This window comes from Kockiozyma suomiensis (genome assembly GCF_038497685.1).
Source record: "Kockiozyma suomiensis strain NRRL Y-17356 unplaced genomic scaffold V2V93scaffold_4, whole genome shotgun sequence".
Lineage (NCBI taxonomy): Eukaryota > Fungi > Ascomycota > Lipomycetes > Lipomycetales > Lipomycetaceae > Kockiozyma > Kockiozyma suomiensis.
This window is the reverse complement of record NW_027117667.1, coordinates 145,827-165,654: the sequence shown is the minus strand read 5'-3', so window position 1 is coordinate 165,654 and position 19,828 is coordinate 145,827. Positions and strand designations below refer to the sequence as shown.

Sequence of the window (19,828 nt, the reverse complement as noted above, 5' to 3'; positions counted from 1 at the left end):
CGACATCTAATTGCGAAACATGATTTATTTGTTAATAACAAAAGCTTGCGTAATACTTCCGGAAAATGTGATCTATTGTGCATGACAGTAACAATTATCTCGTTTGGAAATCATAAGTATCAAAGACCTGAACGGCGCTGTATACGACCAACACACGGTCAGCAATTCCAACTAGTAAATTGTAGTTAAGAAAATTGGAGAGGCATAGTTTAGGTTTCCCAAAAGCGAAGGTTTAACTCCCACCAGATAGAGGTAAGCCATAGAAAAGTAACTCCGAATTACCGGCTTACTCGGTGTTACGGCCCTATTCTGACTCCGGTTGTCACTTTTTCATCCAGCTACTGACTGATTTGACTTGTTCGGTAATTTGGTACTGCTTCTACCTGTACCCACTGACGCTTCGTGCTTATTTTCAGTGCAAGTCTTTTAAAGTCTGATTTTCGTACTATTTATTTGTTTTGATCGCTTGGGTTCAGTCATATATCAATTCATTCTGTATGTACAAAAAACCTAGAAAAAAAAATAGCAGTAGAAACCCAGAGGCAAACCGAAACACCTATTAACTAAATCGGAAAATAAAAAACAAAACCCTTCTCTTCTCAGTTTATCTCTCTTTCAGCGCCTGCCTTTCTGTTCATCCATCTGACGTCGCAGCATTCTATCTTTCAGTAGCTGCGGCGTTTCTATTCGAGGTGTTTTCTCATTCTTCAAATGTACATAATATCTCGCAGAAGACACATAGTTCAGTAACAGGTCATCATGTGGGATCAGATCTAAATTTCCATAAACGTCGAAGTCAGCCAAATATCAGAGAGACCGCTGACCTTGTCAGTCGTCGACCCGACCTGCGGCATCGGATGAATAAAATCTGAGAGTATCGGCTGCGATATTGGGTCCAGGTCACCGCCGTTGAGCGCAAGGCGAGTCGTATCAAGCGAAATATTTATGCCCGCGACCGCTCTTGTATTAGCAGTACTGTCGTAGATATATTGCATCTCAACAGGACTAGGCGAAGCCGAGGAAGAGTAAAGAGATGACGCCGAGGTCATCGAGTCCGGAGACATTGACTCGTGCGCATGATGATTGTGTCCACGAATAATTGTTTCTGGATCAGCTACCCTTGAGCATAAATTTCTAGAGTCTTGGCCATCGCCTGCCTGTGATTGCGCAGTCGCGGAGACGGTATCTATATAGCTGGACTGCATGATTTGTTCAGCAGGAATCCAACTTGTCTGATCGGATACAGAGTCAAAGTTTGTCTCTACTTCAATCTCGGAGGGATTGTATGTGTTGATTCCCCTGTTAAGTACGTTAGCAATCTGCAGCATTAGCGTGAAAGCACATAGTTCATTTCAAAATGAGAATATAACTGTCAGCGCAGTCAGATATAATAAGGTCACACTCACTTCTCGTCAAAAATGCCATTGTCGAGCTCTTTGTGGTCGTTGTCATGGTCGTGCTCATCGGTGTCATGCTCACTGTCATCATGTACATCTACGATTCGCTCATGCTCCTCTTTTTGCAGCTCAAAGCTCTTATTTGTCAACTCGTCCAGCGCGCGATTAATAGAAACATGACCTGACTTGGATAGCAAGTTGCTAATATCATCACCGCGCGAGACGCGCTTGACGAGCTCTTCCATGCCGTTCTGGAGGATTTCGATACGATTCTCAAGTAACTCGACATAGCGTGACGAGTATAGTTTTTCCTTTGATTTTTTGCGTTCTGTGAAGGTACAAATCTTGTCATCCATCATGCAACGCGAGCATGGTTTGCGGCCATCGCACTTTGACTTTTTGATTCTGGTCAAAACCGCAGTCGTGTCAGTAGATGGGACCAGAAAGAGAATGTAAATGCGAGCACAAGCTTACCGGCACGAATCGCAGGCTTTGCCTACACGCTTTCGGACGCCGTATTCAGGCGAACCGGGCGAGGATGGATGAGGATGTGAGTAAGGCATTATGTTGTTGAAGAGTGTGATTAGTAATAGCAAATGACTGGATGACAGTCACACCGGTGCATATGATGATGACAAAAGCTGAAAATAGTTAAAGTGTCGGGATGGTATGTACAGAGGACAAGGAGACTGGACTAGACGATCACTGGCGACGAGCACTGTATAGAGCTAGTCGTTTCACAGGATTCGGTGCAGAGTCGCAGTCGCGGGGTCGAGGACACCATATACAGAAAAAAGAGGGAGAGCACTGGCGGAGGTTGTCGGCGGTGGCAGAGTAGATGAGAGCACAGATCGGATGTCACTACTCGAAAGAGGATAATCCCGGATCCGAAGACGAGGGTGGGAGGAGTGCAATTTGGAGTGTGGGCGACTAGTAGCGTGAAGAAGAAATGCGAGGATGTGCCGGAGCCGGGAAGGATCTTAATAAGGATAACACTGAAAGCTCCTTTCGCAGGTCATCGCAACGAATGGGCACGCATGAGGTACTCAAGGGTTAGGGCACGGTACCGGAAGCCTTAATACCGCTGCCGCCGACTCCGTCTGGCTCGCTCAGGCTCAGGCCGTCGACTGGGTGTGACGTAGCGGCGTCGACGGCAGCTAGCACATCACCACGTGTAGCTGCTGTAGCTCATTCTCGATATACACAAAACTCCCTGGCTGCACCAGCAAGACAGGCAAGAGCGCCTACCGCGAACTCCTCGCGAATCCGGTGTTGACATGCTCGCAAATGACGGGCCGACCAATGCACGCCGTTACCTAACCCGCACCCACTGTTGCCGCAGCCGACCCGCGAGGAATCGGTAAATTTAAGCCACGACGGTTGGGTACTCGAGGAAGGTGAGGACCGTCTGACAATGCGAAGTGCAGGAGCAGCGGGGTTCAAGAACGAGAAAGTGTCTGATTGCTGCGCTGCCAGTCACTCAATAGAACCGGGATGATCTGCTTATGCTGCTGTATCCTGAATTTCGTCTATTCCGCTAATGTTTTTGTCGCCCGAGTCTTCGGATCCGGGATTATCCTCTTTTGAGTAGTGACGCTGATAGCTCGCTCTCCTACCTTCTCCACTCTCTTCATCCTCTGCATTCTCAGTAAGAATATATCTTGGAGGAGTGGTTTGTACTTGCATCAGGCGTGGGTTGCGTCAGGCGCAGGCTGCGGTCTAGCAGATCTGTATATTGAATAATAGCGCGGCTCGTATACTGGTTGTGGAATGCAAACTCATCGTCGAATCTATTGATGTCTATAATCAGTAGATACTGATCACCGTATAGACTTAACAACGACTCATCGACTCATCTGCCTTAAATGAATATTAAGCAGTTGACCGGGATTGGTTTTACAAAATTCCAGCTGTACTTTCCGAGGGAGCGTAAGACTGAAAAATGGTCTGTGAATACAGCAATACAGCAATACAGCAATACGGTAATACAGTAGCATGAACTATAATATCTGCCGCTCTGATTCAAAGCGCAAGCTAAACGATATCCCGTATTGAGATCCAATAGCATTACAAATCTCACTCAATCCATTTTATACACTTGTCAGTTACCCCGTAATTATACAGGCTGCCGTAACATGAATATTAAATGTGCTCTTACCGTCAGCAGATTTTGATAATCTAACCGACAAAATCTTGATTGGTCATGGTCAAAGACTTCGGAGTTGTCTTCACGGGCAGCAGCCCTCACAATCCCGATCACGTGATGATAACAATATAGCGCGGGGACTTCTGCAAGATTCTTTATATTGTTTTCCTCGGAGAAACTGCAAACGGGGAAGGATTAAGAGAGTACTTTACTACACCATGGAGACTCGGAAGTCCGGCATCAGGTTTTTTGCGATAGGAGAATGTAAAGTACTTGGCTATGCAAACGCGCTGCCACAGACTCGTGGACCCTTGGTTGTGATGCCCATGATTTGTCACTATTTGGTGAAATCAGCCAGCAGGCACAGCAGTCTCACTGCTTTTCTCTATAGAGAGCGGTTCTAAACAGTGTCAGCAAGACATACTGCTTACTAACTGCTACGAGCAAATAAGAGTAGGCCCCGCACGTTCGGTTACCACAGCCTGGATCTGTTCTAGTGGCCGGTATCAAAAAATAGTTAAGCACAAGACGATCTCAGTAATTTCCAAACAAGCACTAGCACTCACTGTTTACGTCAATCAGAACAGAACCGCGAAATCGGTCGAGTTTAGGATGGCATTACGTCAACTTGACCCGAGTCAAAAGTTTCGCGTAAAGCCTAATTGATCCTAAATAAGGTGGGGGCTCGTTTCTGCGGCGGACAGAGCAGGGTTTAGACTCCCCAACCCTGTCTCCGACTCAGCTCCGGGAAGTCGGCACCGCGGCACATTTTGGCCGATATTGTACACGGTACATGGACTCTGTCAGTGCCTACCAGATCTCTAGACTCTTGGTCGAAGCCTACATACGTCAGTGGCGTTGGTGCTCGTAGAAAGAGAATAGACTATTTTTCGGCTTTTGTCTTGTGTGCTAATACAATACTGCACACTCCCTCAACTCGATGGTCTTCAAGGAGCCTGACAGAAGCTCAATTCTTCTTTTAGTCGCTTCATAAATGCTTTCAGTACTTTAGTGCTTTCTGATAAAATAAGCCTTCATCTCGCCGTAAGTTCTCAATTCTTCTACGAAGCAAGGGGGCCCTCTCTTGGCAGATCTTTATCTTGCAAAGGTACCCCATATGTTTGCCAAAGCAGCTCAACCCGCATTCTGCTTTACAGTAAGCCTGCCATAATATGGCTACGTAAACCTTCCTAATTTAGCATGCTACTCTTCGCTTTGCGAGAACTGCACTCCGAAGACGTGGCGCGCTGCGCAATAACTTGTACATTTGCACTCTGTATTGGGGAGTATGCGCAAATCATGCAGTTTGCAGCAGCTATACAAATCAGATATTTTTGCTTATGATTGTCCAGTATTCTGATCCTCGGCTTGATGCACTGCCGGCGCTTTTAGTATCCAGGGCTTGAATTGGCCATAAGATGTCTTGTCTACTCTCGTAACTTTTTACGGCTATGCTAAATGAATGGCATACTTGTGTGATTATACAGGCGCTACGTAAGGGCATCTCGACTTGTAAAAGGGAATTTCCTGCTTGAGAAGAAAGTTGCTTTTTGGAGTCTTTGCTTGCAGTAGTGCTTCCACTTTTAGGTAATCCGAAACAATAGTAGCAAGCTGCCTAAACCATTGATTGTCTGATATTATCACAATCCGATATCAATGACAGCTTTGTGGAATATAACGTTTAAGATCATATACTTTTTGACTATTCACCTAGATTCGTTGAGTGCGTAGGTCCAAGGACGATTTAAAGCTCATTTTTAAGCGAGAGTATTAAGGATTGACTAGTCATTAACAAAACAAACGCCTTTCAATATCTTTCTGTCGACTGATATCTGCTTAGTTTGCTAGTTGCATGAGCTATTTATTTACTACAAAAAATGCAAGCCGCTGAATACTCGCAGCAGCCGAGTTAAGTCCGGTTAACCCAGCAGAACAAAATCTGACTGCATAGACCATCATTACCACGCCGTGAGTCACATCTTTCCACAACTTCTGTCAGATAGCGAGCATTTAGCTAATATTATAATAGTAGAGTTGAAAAAAAAGGAGTAGTGTAATACGAGACTATGAAGTTTTGACAATTTTCTCACAGTGATCGCCCGTGGTCGTCTATGATCGTCTCCATTGAAGGTACCAGACCGAATATAGCAGACGCCTGGGTAGATAAGGAATTAAAGAGAATAATATTGGTAGCTAGAAAAAAGATGATAAATAATTTAAATGTAGATATAATAATCCATGAATCATTCGTAGAATATAGAAATCAATAGATTTCGCTGGAATGTTCAAACCAATTTCTTTAGTCTCAACAACGCATTTTCAGGCGCTCACAAATATTCACAAAATACATGTCACGTCCTCGAAAGATTTGAAAATTGGTAATGATGTCAGCGCTGAGTTATAGGGCAGGGTGCAAAAATAGCCGGCAAGCATTGGTGCATTGTTTGCGGCTCGTCTTTTGGTTCCTACCGCATCAACATTTTTCCGGACGCATCATGGCTTGTTGAGTCATCGGCGCTTGTCCTCCGAGCCAGATTTTGTCAATTGCTATAAACTACCTCCCATTTTAACTATCTATTGCTTTCGGATTGTAATTTTTAAAGTTGTTGGAATTTTCTTGAAATAGCTTGCATATCTAAATCGTTAAGAATTTCAAAATATGATATGATTTGCCTTTCACTCTCATGAAGACTCTCTATTGGTGGACTGCTTATGATTCACCTAAGTTTACAGAACTTCTCATCTGACGCGCTAGAACTTATTTACTACTGCCTTTGAGAATTTAACGCAGATTTAGTGGAGGAGGAGGAGAGAAGTAATGTTTTGGGCGGTCAAAGATCCCATTGTGAAACCATCTAGTACCGCCTCCTGGACATAGAAATAAAGGCTACAACAAATTTCTCAAGTACATACCTTTTTAATATCAATGAAATCGTGTTCTCGGAATGATTGTAATTTATGTGTGCTCCAGTATTGAGCGTGCAATCGTTCTTCCCGACTGTTTTTTTGGGCGAGGGTTTGTGTGTGCTCAATGCGATTTCCAGGTTTTTTTTAATTGTTGATATGCTGGCAGTTGAAAAGTATTAAATGCATATAGGCGCAAAAACCTCAATTATTTTCTTGATAAAGTTGATTGTGACATGTAGAACGCAAGAAAGAGGAATAGTAAGATTTTTTTGTTGATTCAAGATTAGGATTGCGCAAGCACGAAAAGAAAGTCAATTTCATAGTACTTGCCACTTCGAATAATAGAATCCAGAACAAAGATTGTTCTCAAAATTGACTCTACTAGGTACGTCATTCTCAGGGGTGGCGAAGAAGCCGTTTGTTTGCCAAAAGCGTGAATAGTTAGACAAATCGCTCGCCTCGGCAAGGACCCGGAGTTTTTAAAGAGTCCAGCCAAGTATCGCCGTGCCTCTGACCGCTGTACACAATCTTCGGGTATTCACCGGCGCATTTTACGAGTCTATTTGCTGTTGCTCCTTCCTTTTACGTGAAGGTACCGCCTTGTGGCACTTCGGTACCATCTGGCTTGTATGTGTGTGTTGAAGCAAAATTTTATGATCAGACGGACTGGCTCTTTCTAGTCTTTCTGACTCGAGAATGTGTAGTTTGATCCGCACTCATGATAATAGGCTGATTTATTGGTCTGTTAATATTCATCCAATTTACTAAATTATCGAAAACAGAAGATCTGCAAGAATGATATAGAGACTTTGGTGTACTAAATGGAAAATTCATGCCATTGTCAACCGAGAACTTTGAGAATGTCATTTATCCAATATGTGAACATGATAAACAAGAAGAATGCAGAAAAATCATAACATGCATACGAAAATCATTTCCCTCAGCCATTGTTAACAGTAAAAGAAATCTAAACCGGCTAAACAACAAGGAACAAAAACCCAAACACCATGTCATTTATAATATAATGCAGCAGCCGCCACTGTTCTGCTTCCGTTCGCCAATTCCTGAATTTACCGGTAGAGATCTCTTATTCGTTTCTCTTTGAATCTCTTTCGCATCGGCGTTCCTTTTTTCGCTTACTTGCAAGGGCCCTGTCATCTGTTCACTTGGAATTGACACGGGATTCGAATTAATTGCAGACGACACGAGAGATTCAGTTACTGTAGACGTTCTATTGTCACTATTGCAGCTATCGCTTGATGCATGTCCATATCCTGATCTTCCTCCGCCAAGATTTTCAGCAGTATGAGCAGCTAACTCTTCTCGTTCCAGACGCTCTTTTTCTAGTGCTCTTTGCTTGATTAGACGGTTATCTCTAACACGTCGAATAATGAGTCCAAATGTCTTCTCTATATTTATTGACAGGACAGCGCTCGTTTCCATAAACCCTGAATTAATGAATATGAACGTTAGCATTATAACATATCAAACCGACAGGCATTGTCAAAGTCATACCGCATCCATGTTTTCGAGCCCAGTTCAGTCCTTGTTGACTGCTAACTGCTCTGTAAGCTACCAAATCACACTTATTGCCAGCTACCATCTTCACTGGTGCCGCCGCATAGCGACCAAGATTAGCTTCTTGCGCGGTTGTGATTAATTCGTCGAACTCGTCGAGTGCGCGGAGTGTCTGTGGACTAGTGATGTCGTATACTAATAGATATGCATCTGCCACATTCCCACTTTGCCATAGTCCGCTCAATAGTCCACGATATTCTTCCTGACCGGCAGTATCAATAACATCTAGTTCGTAGGATTTTCCATCTGAGAACGACCCACAGCAGTTATTTAGTCAAATGCGTAGAGCAAACTTTCAGATCTCTTACCAATTATTCGCGTAGTAGAGTATGAATCTTCTTTATTTTTTTATAGAAAGTGTCAGCAATTACTGTTCACAACGACGGTGGCTATTTCGTGAGATGTGCGTAAAACAAGTTACAATCACTAACTTACCGATAGTAGGGTCATACTCGTCGATCCACTGACTGCGAACAAGTCGCATTGTAATACAAGACTTTCCAGTTCCTTAATAAAAACTTATTAGTGAAACACCTTTAATAAGAAATCGCATAATGACGTTACCTCCATCGCCGAGGATCACGACTGTGATCTTCTGATGATCACTGGATGTTGACCTGACACAAGACTATGTTAGTCTATGAGCAATCTATACAAGTCGAGAGCGAGAACTCACATTAGCAGTATGCGCAAAAAAATGCAAAAAGAGAAATGCAATGACACAACGCAAATCTAATAGAAAAGAACGACAGAAATTAAAAGAAATAGGTTAGGAAATCTGCGTAGGATAAAACGCAATCGAGGGTGGATGCGGTGCGGCGGAGTAAATCTTGTGGCCCCTTGAACCGATTTGTCGCGATGGACATGTGTACATCGACTAGCAATTTCGGTGGCTGAGCGCTCTTATTTAATCACTGCTACACACCATCTATTTTGTAACTTCTTCGTTAATTCTATTTAGAGTACTTTTCTGTATCATTTGATTATCCTTATCAGTCATTATACTTTCCGGGCCAACTGCAGGCAACCAACCTAAAGTACTGCTGCAAGAGATAAGCATGCGGGATGGTGCGCGTAGATCAAGTAGATATAGTAGGTGCCCTCCTATCTGTAGTGCCAGATCCCTATCCCGAGTACTGGTCGATTCCTACCGACTATATCAGTTGAAGCTTATGGTTACAGCTCCGGGAGAGCCTGGAAGATGATTATAGCGTATTGGAAAACTGATGAGCGTTGGCATTAGCTCTTAACCTGTACTTGCTTAGCACTACAAGTATCCCCTTCGTAACTATTATAATTCTCAGTCTGATATTTTTGGGAAGCTATTTGATTTAAAATGCTACAGCACGACAGCCATGACTTATCTAATACAGAGAGAAAGTGCACGACGGACGATTTTTGAAGAAATTTGTTCATCATGCTACGCATTGCCCGATTGCCGTGCATACATCGTATACGGACCAGCCAGATCGTAAGCTCATCAGTATACGGTTTCAATTATTCTTAATACTGGAAAAAAAGAGAAAAATTTTACAGAAAAGCGTAAATTATCGTCAGTCTGGTCTCTCACGCCTGAGAGGTCACAAAAAGGCTTGTCCCGCTTAACCAAATAAAATAAGCCTAACCCCATGAACGTGTTCTAGCCGAATTGGGGGTAAGTGCGTCGGCACCGTAACTTTTTTTAAGGTGGACTATGCAAAGTGATTGGCAAGCGAGCATTATACGTTGGTCGTCGATAAACCGGCTGCGAGTTGGAGTACAATTTATTTGTTATTAAATCTTACAAACATATGTCACTTTGAATGTACTTGGAAGAAACAGATACCGCAATAGATTAATAGTAGCTGCTGTTCAGCATCGGAAATATTTTCACTTCGTGATTGAGAGTCAAAGACAAGCATACTTTGAATTGCAACATATCTGCTCTTTCATTTTACTGTCCGTTTTCACCCAGCGTTTCTGAAGCTGTCAGCGATACAACAGATCCAGACAATAAAGATAATCAGACTGAATACAGCATGGTGCTACCCCAAAGCGAGCAGGAGACTTTTCCGACTCCTCCTCGAACCAGCCAGAATTACTCCGCGACCGCGCACTCCTATTCTGACTGAATACTGCAAAGAACCAACATGAATTATAGCTGGCTGGTTATATATTTGAGGCATATATTACATTTCTCAAGTGGCGACCGGGCACAGCCGATGTCACGTGTAATTCCTCGAGAGATCAGTCCACTCTCGGCTGCGCCTACTTCTCAGCCACAACGCCACATCAGCCCACCACCTACTAAACCCCATCGCAGCCAGTTCTTGAGTGTGTGCAGCCAGAACATCTCTTTTTCTATCGTGTCTGTTACATGTTATACCTCGCAGGCCTTTGTTCCCCTCTGAGATCTGTCTTTACCTTCGTCATCTAAGCTACGCCATTCTATCGAGCCGTAGAGCTCTTACTCAAACATGAATATTGACGACTACCCTTCGATGGCTCTCTCTAGCACCGTTGGCTTCGATTTTGCTGACTGTGAAGATTTTCTTGCCCGTCTAGAGGCAGAGGACTCAAATCCATCTTCTTACCAGTCATCATACCTGTCCCACTCTTTATCTCCTGATGACCCTCTTTCTTCTGGACGTGGCTCGTCTCCTCTGTCTTCGTTCTCGCCAAACAACGACGACTCCATGGATCCCAACGCATGGGTTAATGATGCGTATCTCTTCCCTCTCGAGCAGTCCAACGTGGCGTCAAATACTCGGGAATTTGTCAAGACCGAATCGCCATATGTTAAGGCAGAATTTCAACCTTCTCAAGATCATTCCTCATTCCCTGACAACATAAGCCCTTCTTATGCGCCAGCAAGCTTCTCAAACAATAGTCTGCGCGACAACATCTCACCCTCGTCACTCTCACCCTCGTCACTCTCACCGGCTTCATCAGCTTCATCTCATTTGATGACGCCTCCTTACCGAACTTATGGTCCTTCGCCTGAAATGTACACAGAGCCCCTACCTCTGCAAGGACAGTTCCCTCAGCAGCAGCAACTGCAGATGCCGGCCATTCCAAATCCATCCACCGAGGTGGCTGCTAAGAATCTTACAGTTTCGGCAAAGCGCAGTTCACCTGCCACTTCTACTGCTCACAATGCTGTTCGCCGCGGGCCTGCGACAGTGCGTAATAATGCGCCGCAAGATATTCCCGAACAAGGTGCAAAGGGAGGCAAGATCATCAAGCCCAAAAAGGTATGCTCCTTCAAACTACCTGGCTCTATCTTTTTTTTATTTATGTTTATTATTTTTGTTAACTTTTGCGATGACTAGACTGCTCACAATATGATTGAGAAGCGATACCGGACCAATATCAATGACAAGATATCTGCTCTTAGAGACTGTGTTCCCGCATTGCGATGCGCCGTCGGCGGAACATTCGATGACCAAGACGATGAGCTTGATGGCCTCTCACCTGCAAACAAACTCAACAAAGCTACTATTCTTACTAAGGCTACCGAATACATCTTGCATCTGCAGCAGCGAAACTCTCAGCTAATGCGCGAAAATCGAGAACTTGCCAAAGGGAAATTTCCAGATCATACAGGGCACATGGTCGATGGCTCTGCGGGAGATGTCAATGGTATGATTATGGGTGGCGTTGATATGGGTCATCAAGGCCTCAACGGAGGCTCGATGATGAGAAACGCTGGGCAAAACATGATGGGCAAAATCATGATGGGCTCAATGGCTGGCATGATGGTCGCCAACTCTTTCAATGACGTCGACGGGCAAAATGCTCGTGGCCTTGCAGCAGTGCCGGTAATGATTCGCACGGGCTTCAACGCTGCCTTGGGACCTCACGCTCATGCGACTATAGGTATCCTTCGAGGCGCCCTTCTCCTTGGAGCTGTGATGTACATCTTTTATCCTTCGCTATTTGCTAGCGGATCAGACAACAAAGATTCTAAGAAGCAGTCTGCGTCTATGTTTACTTTCCAGCATCTATCTGTCAGTAGTCCGCTTGATGTTCGCCAGCGTGCTTGGTTGACTGCAATCCGAACCGTTGATGTCCCTCCTAGGGTAGCCCTGCTGGAGGTTGCTGCCGTCGTGAAGAAACTTTTCAAGCTGGCTGTTCGACGACTTGTTGGATTTGACGGCTATCGTCTTCTTCTTAGCACAACTGAGGAAGAAGACGAGCTTCGGATTGCTGCCTGGAGAACAGCCATTGAGGCCCAACTTGGCGGCGGCGACGCTGACTGCTCTCATGTGCGACTTTTAATTACTCTACTAGCCAGTTTCTTGATTCGCGCCACGCCTGTGCGTTTGATGCTGCAAGCTCTGCACGTCAAAATTTTGCTTCATGACTACAAATTTTTGCAAGGGTTGTCACGAAAATTTCAGAGTGCTTTGTGGGAAGAAGCGCGACAGCTTCAGGTGCAAGAACAGACGGAAGAATTAGCCGAAGCGGAGAAGACTCCTGATCATCTTGTTTATCTACTGGAATACGATGACATCTTTGATAACGACACTGTGACTAATGCGTACAATCTTGCCTGGAATATTCCTGGCAACAAGGGCGTTTCTGCTACTTACCGAGATGATGGCATTATGTCAATGGCTTCCGATACTTCTCTACAGAGCCCTCTTGATGCGCTGGCTGCGTGGTACTCTTGCCGTAAGCTTCGCAGCGCTCTTGTCGGGGCACTTGATGATGTTCGTGATGCCGCTGCTCTGAAAGCGAGTGTCAAGGTTGCGCCTCCCAATTCTATTGTGCACCGTCGTGCACTTATCACTCGAGCTGTTTTACTTGGAGATATTTGCCCGGAAAACACGCGTGAGATGATGGAGGCTGTGCGAGAAGATATGAAATTGACAAAGAAGTCTCTGGCTACCACAATTCGCTCGGTACCAGTTGTGAAGCGTAAGGTTCCCTTGGTGACAGAACTTAGCAGTGCCTCAGCCATTGTATCTTCTTCGGACGAAGATGAGGAAGCTGATAACGGCGACGAATCTGAATTTGATGAGGAAATCGAGATTGACGACGCTGCCGAGATTGACGACGCTGCGTCGGCTGCTGTCTCGGTTGCCTCATCCGACGATTACGCGGCCCAGTCTGGTTCATCTATTGGCGAGAGTATAGCTAGAATGCTTTCTTCTCCAGATATCCGCGTTGCTGTGCGCTGTGCTCTCGTCCAGAGTCTTCTCCCTTCTCGGCCATATGCCGCCGAGAAGCTTTACTCGTCTTTGAAGGTCCATGACGCAAGCGAGCTTGGTTTGTTGGGCTTCGTCGCCGTGCTAACTACCGTCCGCAAGATGCAACACCGGCGGCCGGTCGAAAAGGCTAGCGAAGCTTTAGTTGGCCACGCGCGAATCTGGATTGGCGGAGACGAAGGCGAGGCAGTTGGTATTCCTACTGAGACTAGACGGGCAGTTGTTCAAGAGTGTGTTAAAATTAGCATGCGTCTTGGCGGATATGCTGAAGGCCTTGATGGTGAAGATGAAGATTAGTCTGTATTGAAGTAAGATTTTATATTAGGTTACTGCTTATGAGGTTTATTGGTTTTTTTCCAAATGCGCGGTCCTTTTGTATCAAAATAATTCTCTGATTGAAAGAAGAGGTGGAGAATTGTTGGCGAATGTGATATGATATTTTTAGAGTTGTATTAAGGTGTTATCTGTACTGTAATTAATTTTGTTCTTTGTTTTATATCAACTATAGAAGCACGAGTTGACAAACGTATAAGATAGCCAATTTTCTGGAATTAGTAAAGATTTTAACTGCATTTTGGGTAAAGCACCACATATGTATGAAATCAAACTCCAAGTCAATAGCGGAAGGCGGCCTTTGACAAATCTTCCTCATCGTAAATTATCTTTTCATATTTTGCTTCAAGACAGTTAAAATCAAGAATCGCTGCGCAACATGCTGGCATTTTCTAGCATTGCCCACTTAAATTATATTACGTAATGTGTTAAGGGTATAATACTTTGACGAAGAAATTTAAGATGTATTAGGGTGTAACCCTACAAATGTGGTGTGTGACTGCGTTTGGGACAGCGAAGGTCCCAACAACCAGTTTCTCGAGATGCAGTCAGCAGTTGCGAACGGCGGCCTTCAATAAGTTTCCTGCTTCATCAACGCAATTAACAATAAGCAACAATGGGTCACAGGTATGATAACAAAATGCATAGGTTGTTTTATTTACTAGTATTAATGATTCTAATATGGTCTTTTTAATACAGCCACGGTTACCGATCGGGAACGCGCTATGCGTTCTCCCGCGATTATAAGAAGAAGGGAATCATTCCGTAAGTATTGGATCGGACAAGGCATCACATCATTTCAGACCTTCGGCGAAGAGGATTTCAAGAAGTCAAATGCGTTTGTTTCTTTAGAAATCTGGCTTTTTTGAGATTTCGAATATGAGTGCTGGGTGGTGTAAGATATAAATGCTAACATCAGCGATCTAGTATGAGTGTTTACCTTCGCACTTACAAGGTTGGAGACATTGTTGACATTAAGGCCAATGGTACGCAGTCAAGTCATTGAAATTAAGAAAAATTTCAATAAGAAGATTAACAGTTTTTGTGAAATATAGGTGCCGTCCAGAAGGGTATGCCTCACAAGTTCTACCACGGCAAGACCGGTATCGTCTACAACGTCACCAAGTCGTCCGTCGGTGTTATCATTTACAAGATTGTCGGCAACCGATACCTTGAGAAGCGTATCAATGTCCGCATTGAGCACGTTAAGCACTCCAAGTGCCGTGAGAACTTTGTCAAGCGTGTTAAGGAGAACGCCGAGCGGAAACGGGAGGCAAAGGCGAAGGGTGAGCCTGTGTTCCTCAAGAGACAGCCAGTTCAGCCTAGAGAGGCTCACACTGTTTCCACATCTGGAAACGAGCCTGTTACTCTTGCTCCCATTGCTTACGAGACTTACATTTAAATTATGTACATTTTTCTTTGTCTTGTTTTATTAGCAAATTGGTGTGTACGGAAAATATAAACAAAAGTTACCTTTTATCTAATCCATTTCTAAAAGTTATTCCAATAGTTATGTCCGGATTGAATGTCAGATTTAACAATGCTACTTGCAAATACGAATAGTCAAAGCATGTCGTTTTCCAAGTTCTCGGAGAATATCTTAAATTATAGGAAGTGTTTATGCTTATTAAAAAAAGAAAGAGAGCGTCACTCGATAATTACTCTCTAGTCTCTTTATTCTCTACAAATTTATTACCATCTTTCTTCCAAAACTTCGATCTGCCAGATCCCATAGTTTTAAGACCCAGTTGTAATCTAAACAGCTTTACAGTCAGCATGGCCAGCACGCGATAATAAAGGGCGGTAACAATAAGCATGCAGAGATAGAAACCCTTGTTAATGTTTAAGTGGTATGCTTCGATTACTTGCTCGCCTGTAGAAAGTTGGCATACACCATTAACTTTCAGGTCGTCTGTGCATGTGAATGTGCGGCCTATAAAAGCGTAGTTGAAAAGTGCCTCTGTACGTGGATTAGAAGTCAGTATCATCAACACAAATCACTAATTTGGCGGAGAGATAACTCACTTGAACCATACATCAGAGGGTTGATGTAACTAAATCCTCTCAAGAAACCCATCATGTTGTAAGTCATCAAGCCACTCATAAGCGTTCCAACCGACAGCGCTACAGAAATCATATTTGCAGCGAATCCCGGATGATGAAAGACGGTGTTAAACGCAATACCAATAGATTCACCACAATTGACAATCACAAAGCAAAATATAGCTGAGGCAAAATACATGCCCACCGTGCGGTTTATACCGGTTACCATAACCATAATGCATGAGAATATCAGGGAATTAATGATCTCAAACGGGATTTCAAAAACTGCGTATGCGAATAAAAAACTGAAAACTCCATACACTCCATCATCATGTTCCCGATAAAAAATATCTCGCTGCGCGGGATATGTAGCGATGTTACACAACATACCAACAAAATACATTGCGCTAAACTGCTGCACTATACCTACGCTGTTTTGAATACCAAGATAGTCTGACTTGATGGGCGAAAAGAATAACGCCATTAATACGCCGAATCCAACAATTTGACCAAATCGGCCAATTATAATCGCCGGGTTTCTCATAAAATCAAGCATTGTGCGGTGGCAAATCACCGGAAACGACTTTCGAAACGGAGCAGATTGACGTCCAAGTGATCCCAAATCCGCGGGCTTCTCCAATCTCTTTGCAGGATGCATCGAGAGATTGAGTACCTCTTGTCGTCTGCCTGCCTCGATATCCTGCGCTCGTTTGCGTTCATATTCAGCAAGCAGAAATTCGACTCGTTGTCGCGTTTCTGCTTCACTAATCGGATCTTGTAGATTGACAGAAATCATATCTAAAATATGGTCGGCCGGATTGGTTAAGGGCGGACAAGGAAATCCACAATAAGCAAAGTATTGTAAGAGAGTATCTCCTCCCTCGCCACTATACGCTACTCGTCCACCCTTGGCTAGTAAAACCACGTTCCCGAAGAAGGAGTATAAATCAGAACGCGGCTGATGAATTGTACAGATAACAGTACGCCCCTCATCAGCTAGCGCTTTAAGGACCGTCAATATTGACGCAGCTGTAAAGCTATCAAGTCCAGAAGTCGGTTCATCAAGTAATAGAACTTTCGGCTCATTAAGAAGCTGCACGCTAATTGACACCCTTCTCTTTTCACCACCTGATATACCCTTAATAAACTCACTTCCAATTAGTGTATCGGCGCATTCAGTCAATCCCATCTTCGCAATGACCTCAGCAACTCTTGCACGCCTTTGGGCTTTTGATAGAGCAGAAGGTAATCTTAAATCGGCTGCAAAATTCAACGTCTCGCGCACAGTTAGCGTCGGCAACAATCCGTCGTCATCTTGCGTTACATATGAACAAATTGATTTGAGAACACTTGGTGAAGGCGATTGCCCATCCAGTAACACAGCACCGGAAACTTTATAGTGAACAAATAAAGAAGAATTTAATCGAAGAGCAATGAGATTCAACAAAGAACTCTTTCCCGAGCCGGATGGACCAAGTATAGCGTTAATTTTAACCGGTTCAAATCGAGTAGAGATATCGCGCAGGATACTGATATTCTTCCTTCGTAGCCGGAAGTCGAACTTTTCTATTCCAAAATTTAGATTCTGTAGATCAACTGTCAACCTGTGAGCCTTGGGAGAAGGTTCAATTATATCTATCTTGGCCTCAGATTGAACCACTGGAGCACCTCCCGAGGCCTTATTTGCCGCTACCGAGACATCAACTGGGTGTAAGTATAATAAAGCAGCCGCTCCAAGATAATTTGCGATGCAAATACAAAGCACAGCCACTAGTGGCACGCCAATCCAACCAAGCCGGATACCTAGAGCTGCAAGCTGATAATCGCCTGTATAGGACCTGCATTCGGGATTATCGACATCTCCATAAGGGCAATCACCAAAGTAGTTTGAAAAGATAGTTACGCACATGGCACTAAATCCGTAATACTAAAAGCACATCAGTTAGCCGAATTGTGGAAAATAACTAAACATACAGCTCCAACCTGATAAGCAATCCATTTAAGCCAGCGAACATAAACAGGCATCGTATTTGTTTGCAGAAAGTACCCACATGACATTGTCTGAACTGTCGAAAATGAATTCCCAACCAAAACAGCCAGGGAATAGTTTCTCGACACTGCAACGGAAAGTGTAGCCAAAGTAACACTAGCAAAATGTTGTAGAAAAATGCAAGTAAAAAACAAAAAGAAGCGTTTTGCATTATTTTCAAAACCGACCATGAAATACATAATAGTAGAAAAGATAAAAGGGACTGGTAAATCTTCCAAAAAGAAGCGGGCAAGGCGACGAGACACCAGAAATCCGGTTACTGTTATCATTCCCTCGTTTCGTTCTCGATCGAAGACTTTGATGTCAGTTGACGACAGTCGATAAGTTTCATACATTAATACCAAATATCCTTGAGTAGCAGTGGAAGCGTAAATTGCGCCAATCTGAGATTTGATTCCTGTAATACTGCCACTCAAATTATAAAAAATCCAACCACAAATGATACCATTAATCACAGCCTCAACAAGAGAGCCGACAAGTCCCATCTGGTCGCGATATGTGGTGAGCATTGCCCTCTTCGCCAATACGGTAATTTCGCGAAAAAGAGGCGCGTGCAAATCGCTCGAGCTGGTGTGTTCCACTATAGTCTCGATTATTTGAAATTTCTCTGTTCGTCGCCATGCAGTTACTAAACTCTCTATGCGCGACGCAGACTCTACCTGTGCTGTTATTGATCTTGTATCATTTGCTGCTAAGTCAATCAAGAGGTCGGCAGGATTCATTAACTCTGAAAAAGAGTAGCCTAAGTTCTCAAAATAATTTAATGAAGAGTCCACAGAACCACAATAAACAGGCTGTCCGGCAGATAGCAGAGTGATAGAGTCAAACAAGAAGAAGATATCTGCGCGCGGCTGATGAATTGAAGTAATCAGCGTTCGACCCTTCTTTGCCAGTTTTTTGAGAGTCTGAACGAGTAGCAAAGCCGAATACGCATCTAGTCCGGTTGTAGGTTCGTCCAGAAACAATACTGACGGATTCGAGAGTAGTTGGATGCCGATACTCAATCTCCGCTTCTCGCCTCCTGATAAACCTTTGTGAGCGGTATCGCCGACTATTGTGTCTGCACACTCTTTAAGTCCTAGTTCGAGAATAACTTCTTGAACTAATTTATGTCGCTCTTCTTTAGTGGTCGAGGAAGGCAATCGTAGATCAGCAGAGTACAATAATGTCTCGCGCGTAGTGAGTGTTGGTAGGAGGATATCTTGTTGAAGAACGTACGCATGGCGAATTTTATGAATGCTGGTTTGCCGGTTAAAAGATACCTGGCCTTCAATTTTCAATTTTGAAGCCTTCATACGGCTGGCCATGATATTAAGAAGAGAAGTCTTGAGAATGTTTGTGAATTTCTGTCATATTGATAGTTTCAATTCTATAAATGTCTTACCTTTCCGGAACCGCTGCCGCCAATAATAGCCATTACTGACCCAGCAGGAACATCAACCGACACATTATCCAAGATCTTTTTCAGTTTCTCTGGAATTTCTGGTTTCTTTTTCAAACCAAGAGTCTGCAGTAACGGTTTCGTAGGTCTAATGCTAACTGTGAGTCCCCGGACAGCAAGGTCAACCCTGTCGACTTCATTGAATGAAAGTTGTGGGCCTCTAGTACTGTTATCACTCATATCAATCGGCTTTTCGCATTCTGATAATCTTGGAGAATCTTCTTCGATTGCAAGGTGTGAGCCTGATATGCGCGCAGCATCCGTTTGCTCATTGATTTCTGGAGTTGGTGGAGAACTCATTGAGAGTTTTCTCAGAAATCAGCAACAGCGATTATATGATACCAGTTCGCAAAAGGCAACAAGTACAAAGCGACATATAGTTTCTGATTAAACTCTTCTGCATGGGTTTGACCTTCTGTCGAGAGCAGTGGAGAAAACTTAGGATTATCGATAGATACAATGACAACTGCTAGTCCACAATAAAGTTGGACAGCTCGCATCGGATCCGAAACTCGTATAATACGAGTTTTACGAAAGCTGGCGTAATTGAACTTTAAATGATCGAGCTCGAATTACTACTTTCAGGCTATCATCCTGGTTTGCCAAAAGATAGGTGCATTTTCTTATTGGCGTTTATTTCCAGAAATTCTTGATCAATAAAGTTTTTATTATATAAGTTTCTGTAGACTGCTACTGCTGCAAGATCTTGACACTGACTACAGCTGCAATATAGCATCCAGA

The 19,828-nt window shown here is 43.7% G+C and overlaps 5 protein-coding genes across 5 annotated transcripts; 2 read left to right on the top strand and 3 right to left on the bottom strand.

Moving 5' to 3' along the window:
• Window positions 1-773: 773 nt before the first annotated feature.
• On the bottom strand, window positions 774-1,960 carry V2V93DRAFT_390426 (uncharacterized protein; the record flags this gene model as incomplete). The annotated part of the gene is made up of 5 exons (XM_066912402.1): window positions 774-958; window positions 1,007-1,114; window positions 1,229-1,299; window positions 1,407-1,802; window positions 1,872-1,960. The coding sequence occupies 5 exons, from the start codon at window positions 1,958-1,960 to the stop codon at window positions 774-776; spliced, it is 849 nt and encodes a 282-aa protein (XP_066766858.1).
• Window positions 1,961-7,464: 5,504 nt separating this feature from the next.
• On the bottom strand, window positions 7,465-8,632 carry V2V93DRAFT_322133 (P-loop containing nucleoside triphosphate hydrolase protein; the record flags this gene model as incomplete). The annotated part of the gene is made up of 5 exons (XM_066907386.1): window positions 7,465-7,898; window positions 7,966-8,274; window positions 8,337-8,366; window positions 8,464-8,535; window positions 8,593-8,632. Coding segments are annotated over 5 exons (885 nt in total), but the record flags the coding sequence as incomplete, so codon positions are not given.
• A 1,703-nt stretch (window positions 8,633-10,335) lies between these two features.
• V2V93DRAFT_366188 (uncharacterized protein) lies at window positions 10,336-13,792 on the top strand. The gene is made up of 2 exons (XM_066909270.1): window positions 10,336-11,261; window positions 11,340-13,792. The coding sequence occupies exons 1-2, from the start codon at window positions 10,485-10,487 to the stop codon at window positions 13,515-13,517; spliced, it is 2,955 nt and encodes a 984-aa protein (XP_066766856.1). The 5' UTR covers window positions 10,336-10,484; the 3' UTR covers window positions 13,518-13,792.
• A 329-nt stretch (window positions 13,793-14,121) lies between these two features.
• Window positions 14,122-15,265, top strand: V2V93DRAFT_366186 (60S ribosomal protein eL21). The gene is made up of 5 exons (XM_066909269.1): window positions 14,122-14,180; window positions 14,253-14,318; window positions 14,481-14,539; window positions 14,609-15,000; window positions 15,064-15,265. The coding sequence occupies exons 1-4, from the start codon at window positions 14,170-14,172 to the stop codon at window positions 14,953-14,955; spliced, it is 483 nt and encodes a 160-aa protein (XP_066766855.1). The 5' UTR covers window positions 14,122-14,169; the 3' UTR covers window positions 14,956-15,000; window positions 15,064-15,265.
• V2V93DRAFT_366183 (P-loop containing nucleoside triphosphate hydrolase protein) lies at window positions 15,163-19,803 on the bottom strand. Its single transcript, XM_066909268.1, has 4 exons — window positions 19,031-19,803; window positions 17,580-18,971; window positions 15,579-17,523; window positions 15,163-15,513 (listed from the first exon to the last, which is right to left on the bottom strand). Exons 1-4 carry the CDS (start codon window positions 19,385-19,387, stop codon window positions 15,212-15,214), a joined length of 3,996 nt encoding a protein of 1,331 aa, XP_066766854.1. The 5' UTR covers window positions 19,388-19,803; the 3' UTR covers window positions 15,163-15,211.
• Window positions 19,804-19,828: the final 25 nt, after the last annotated feature.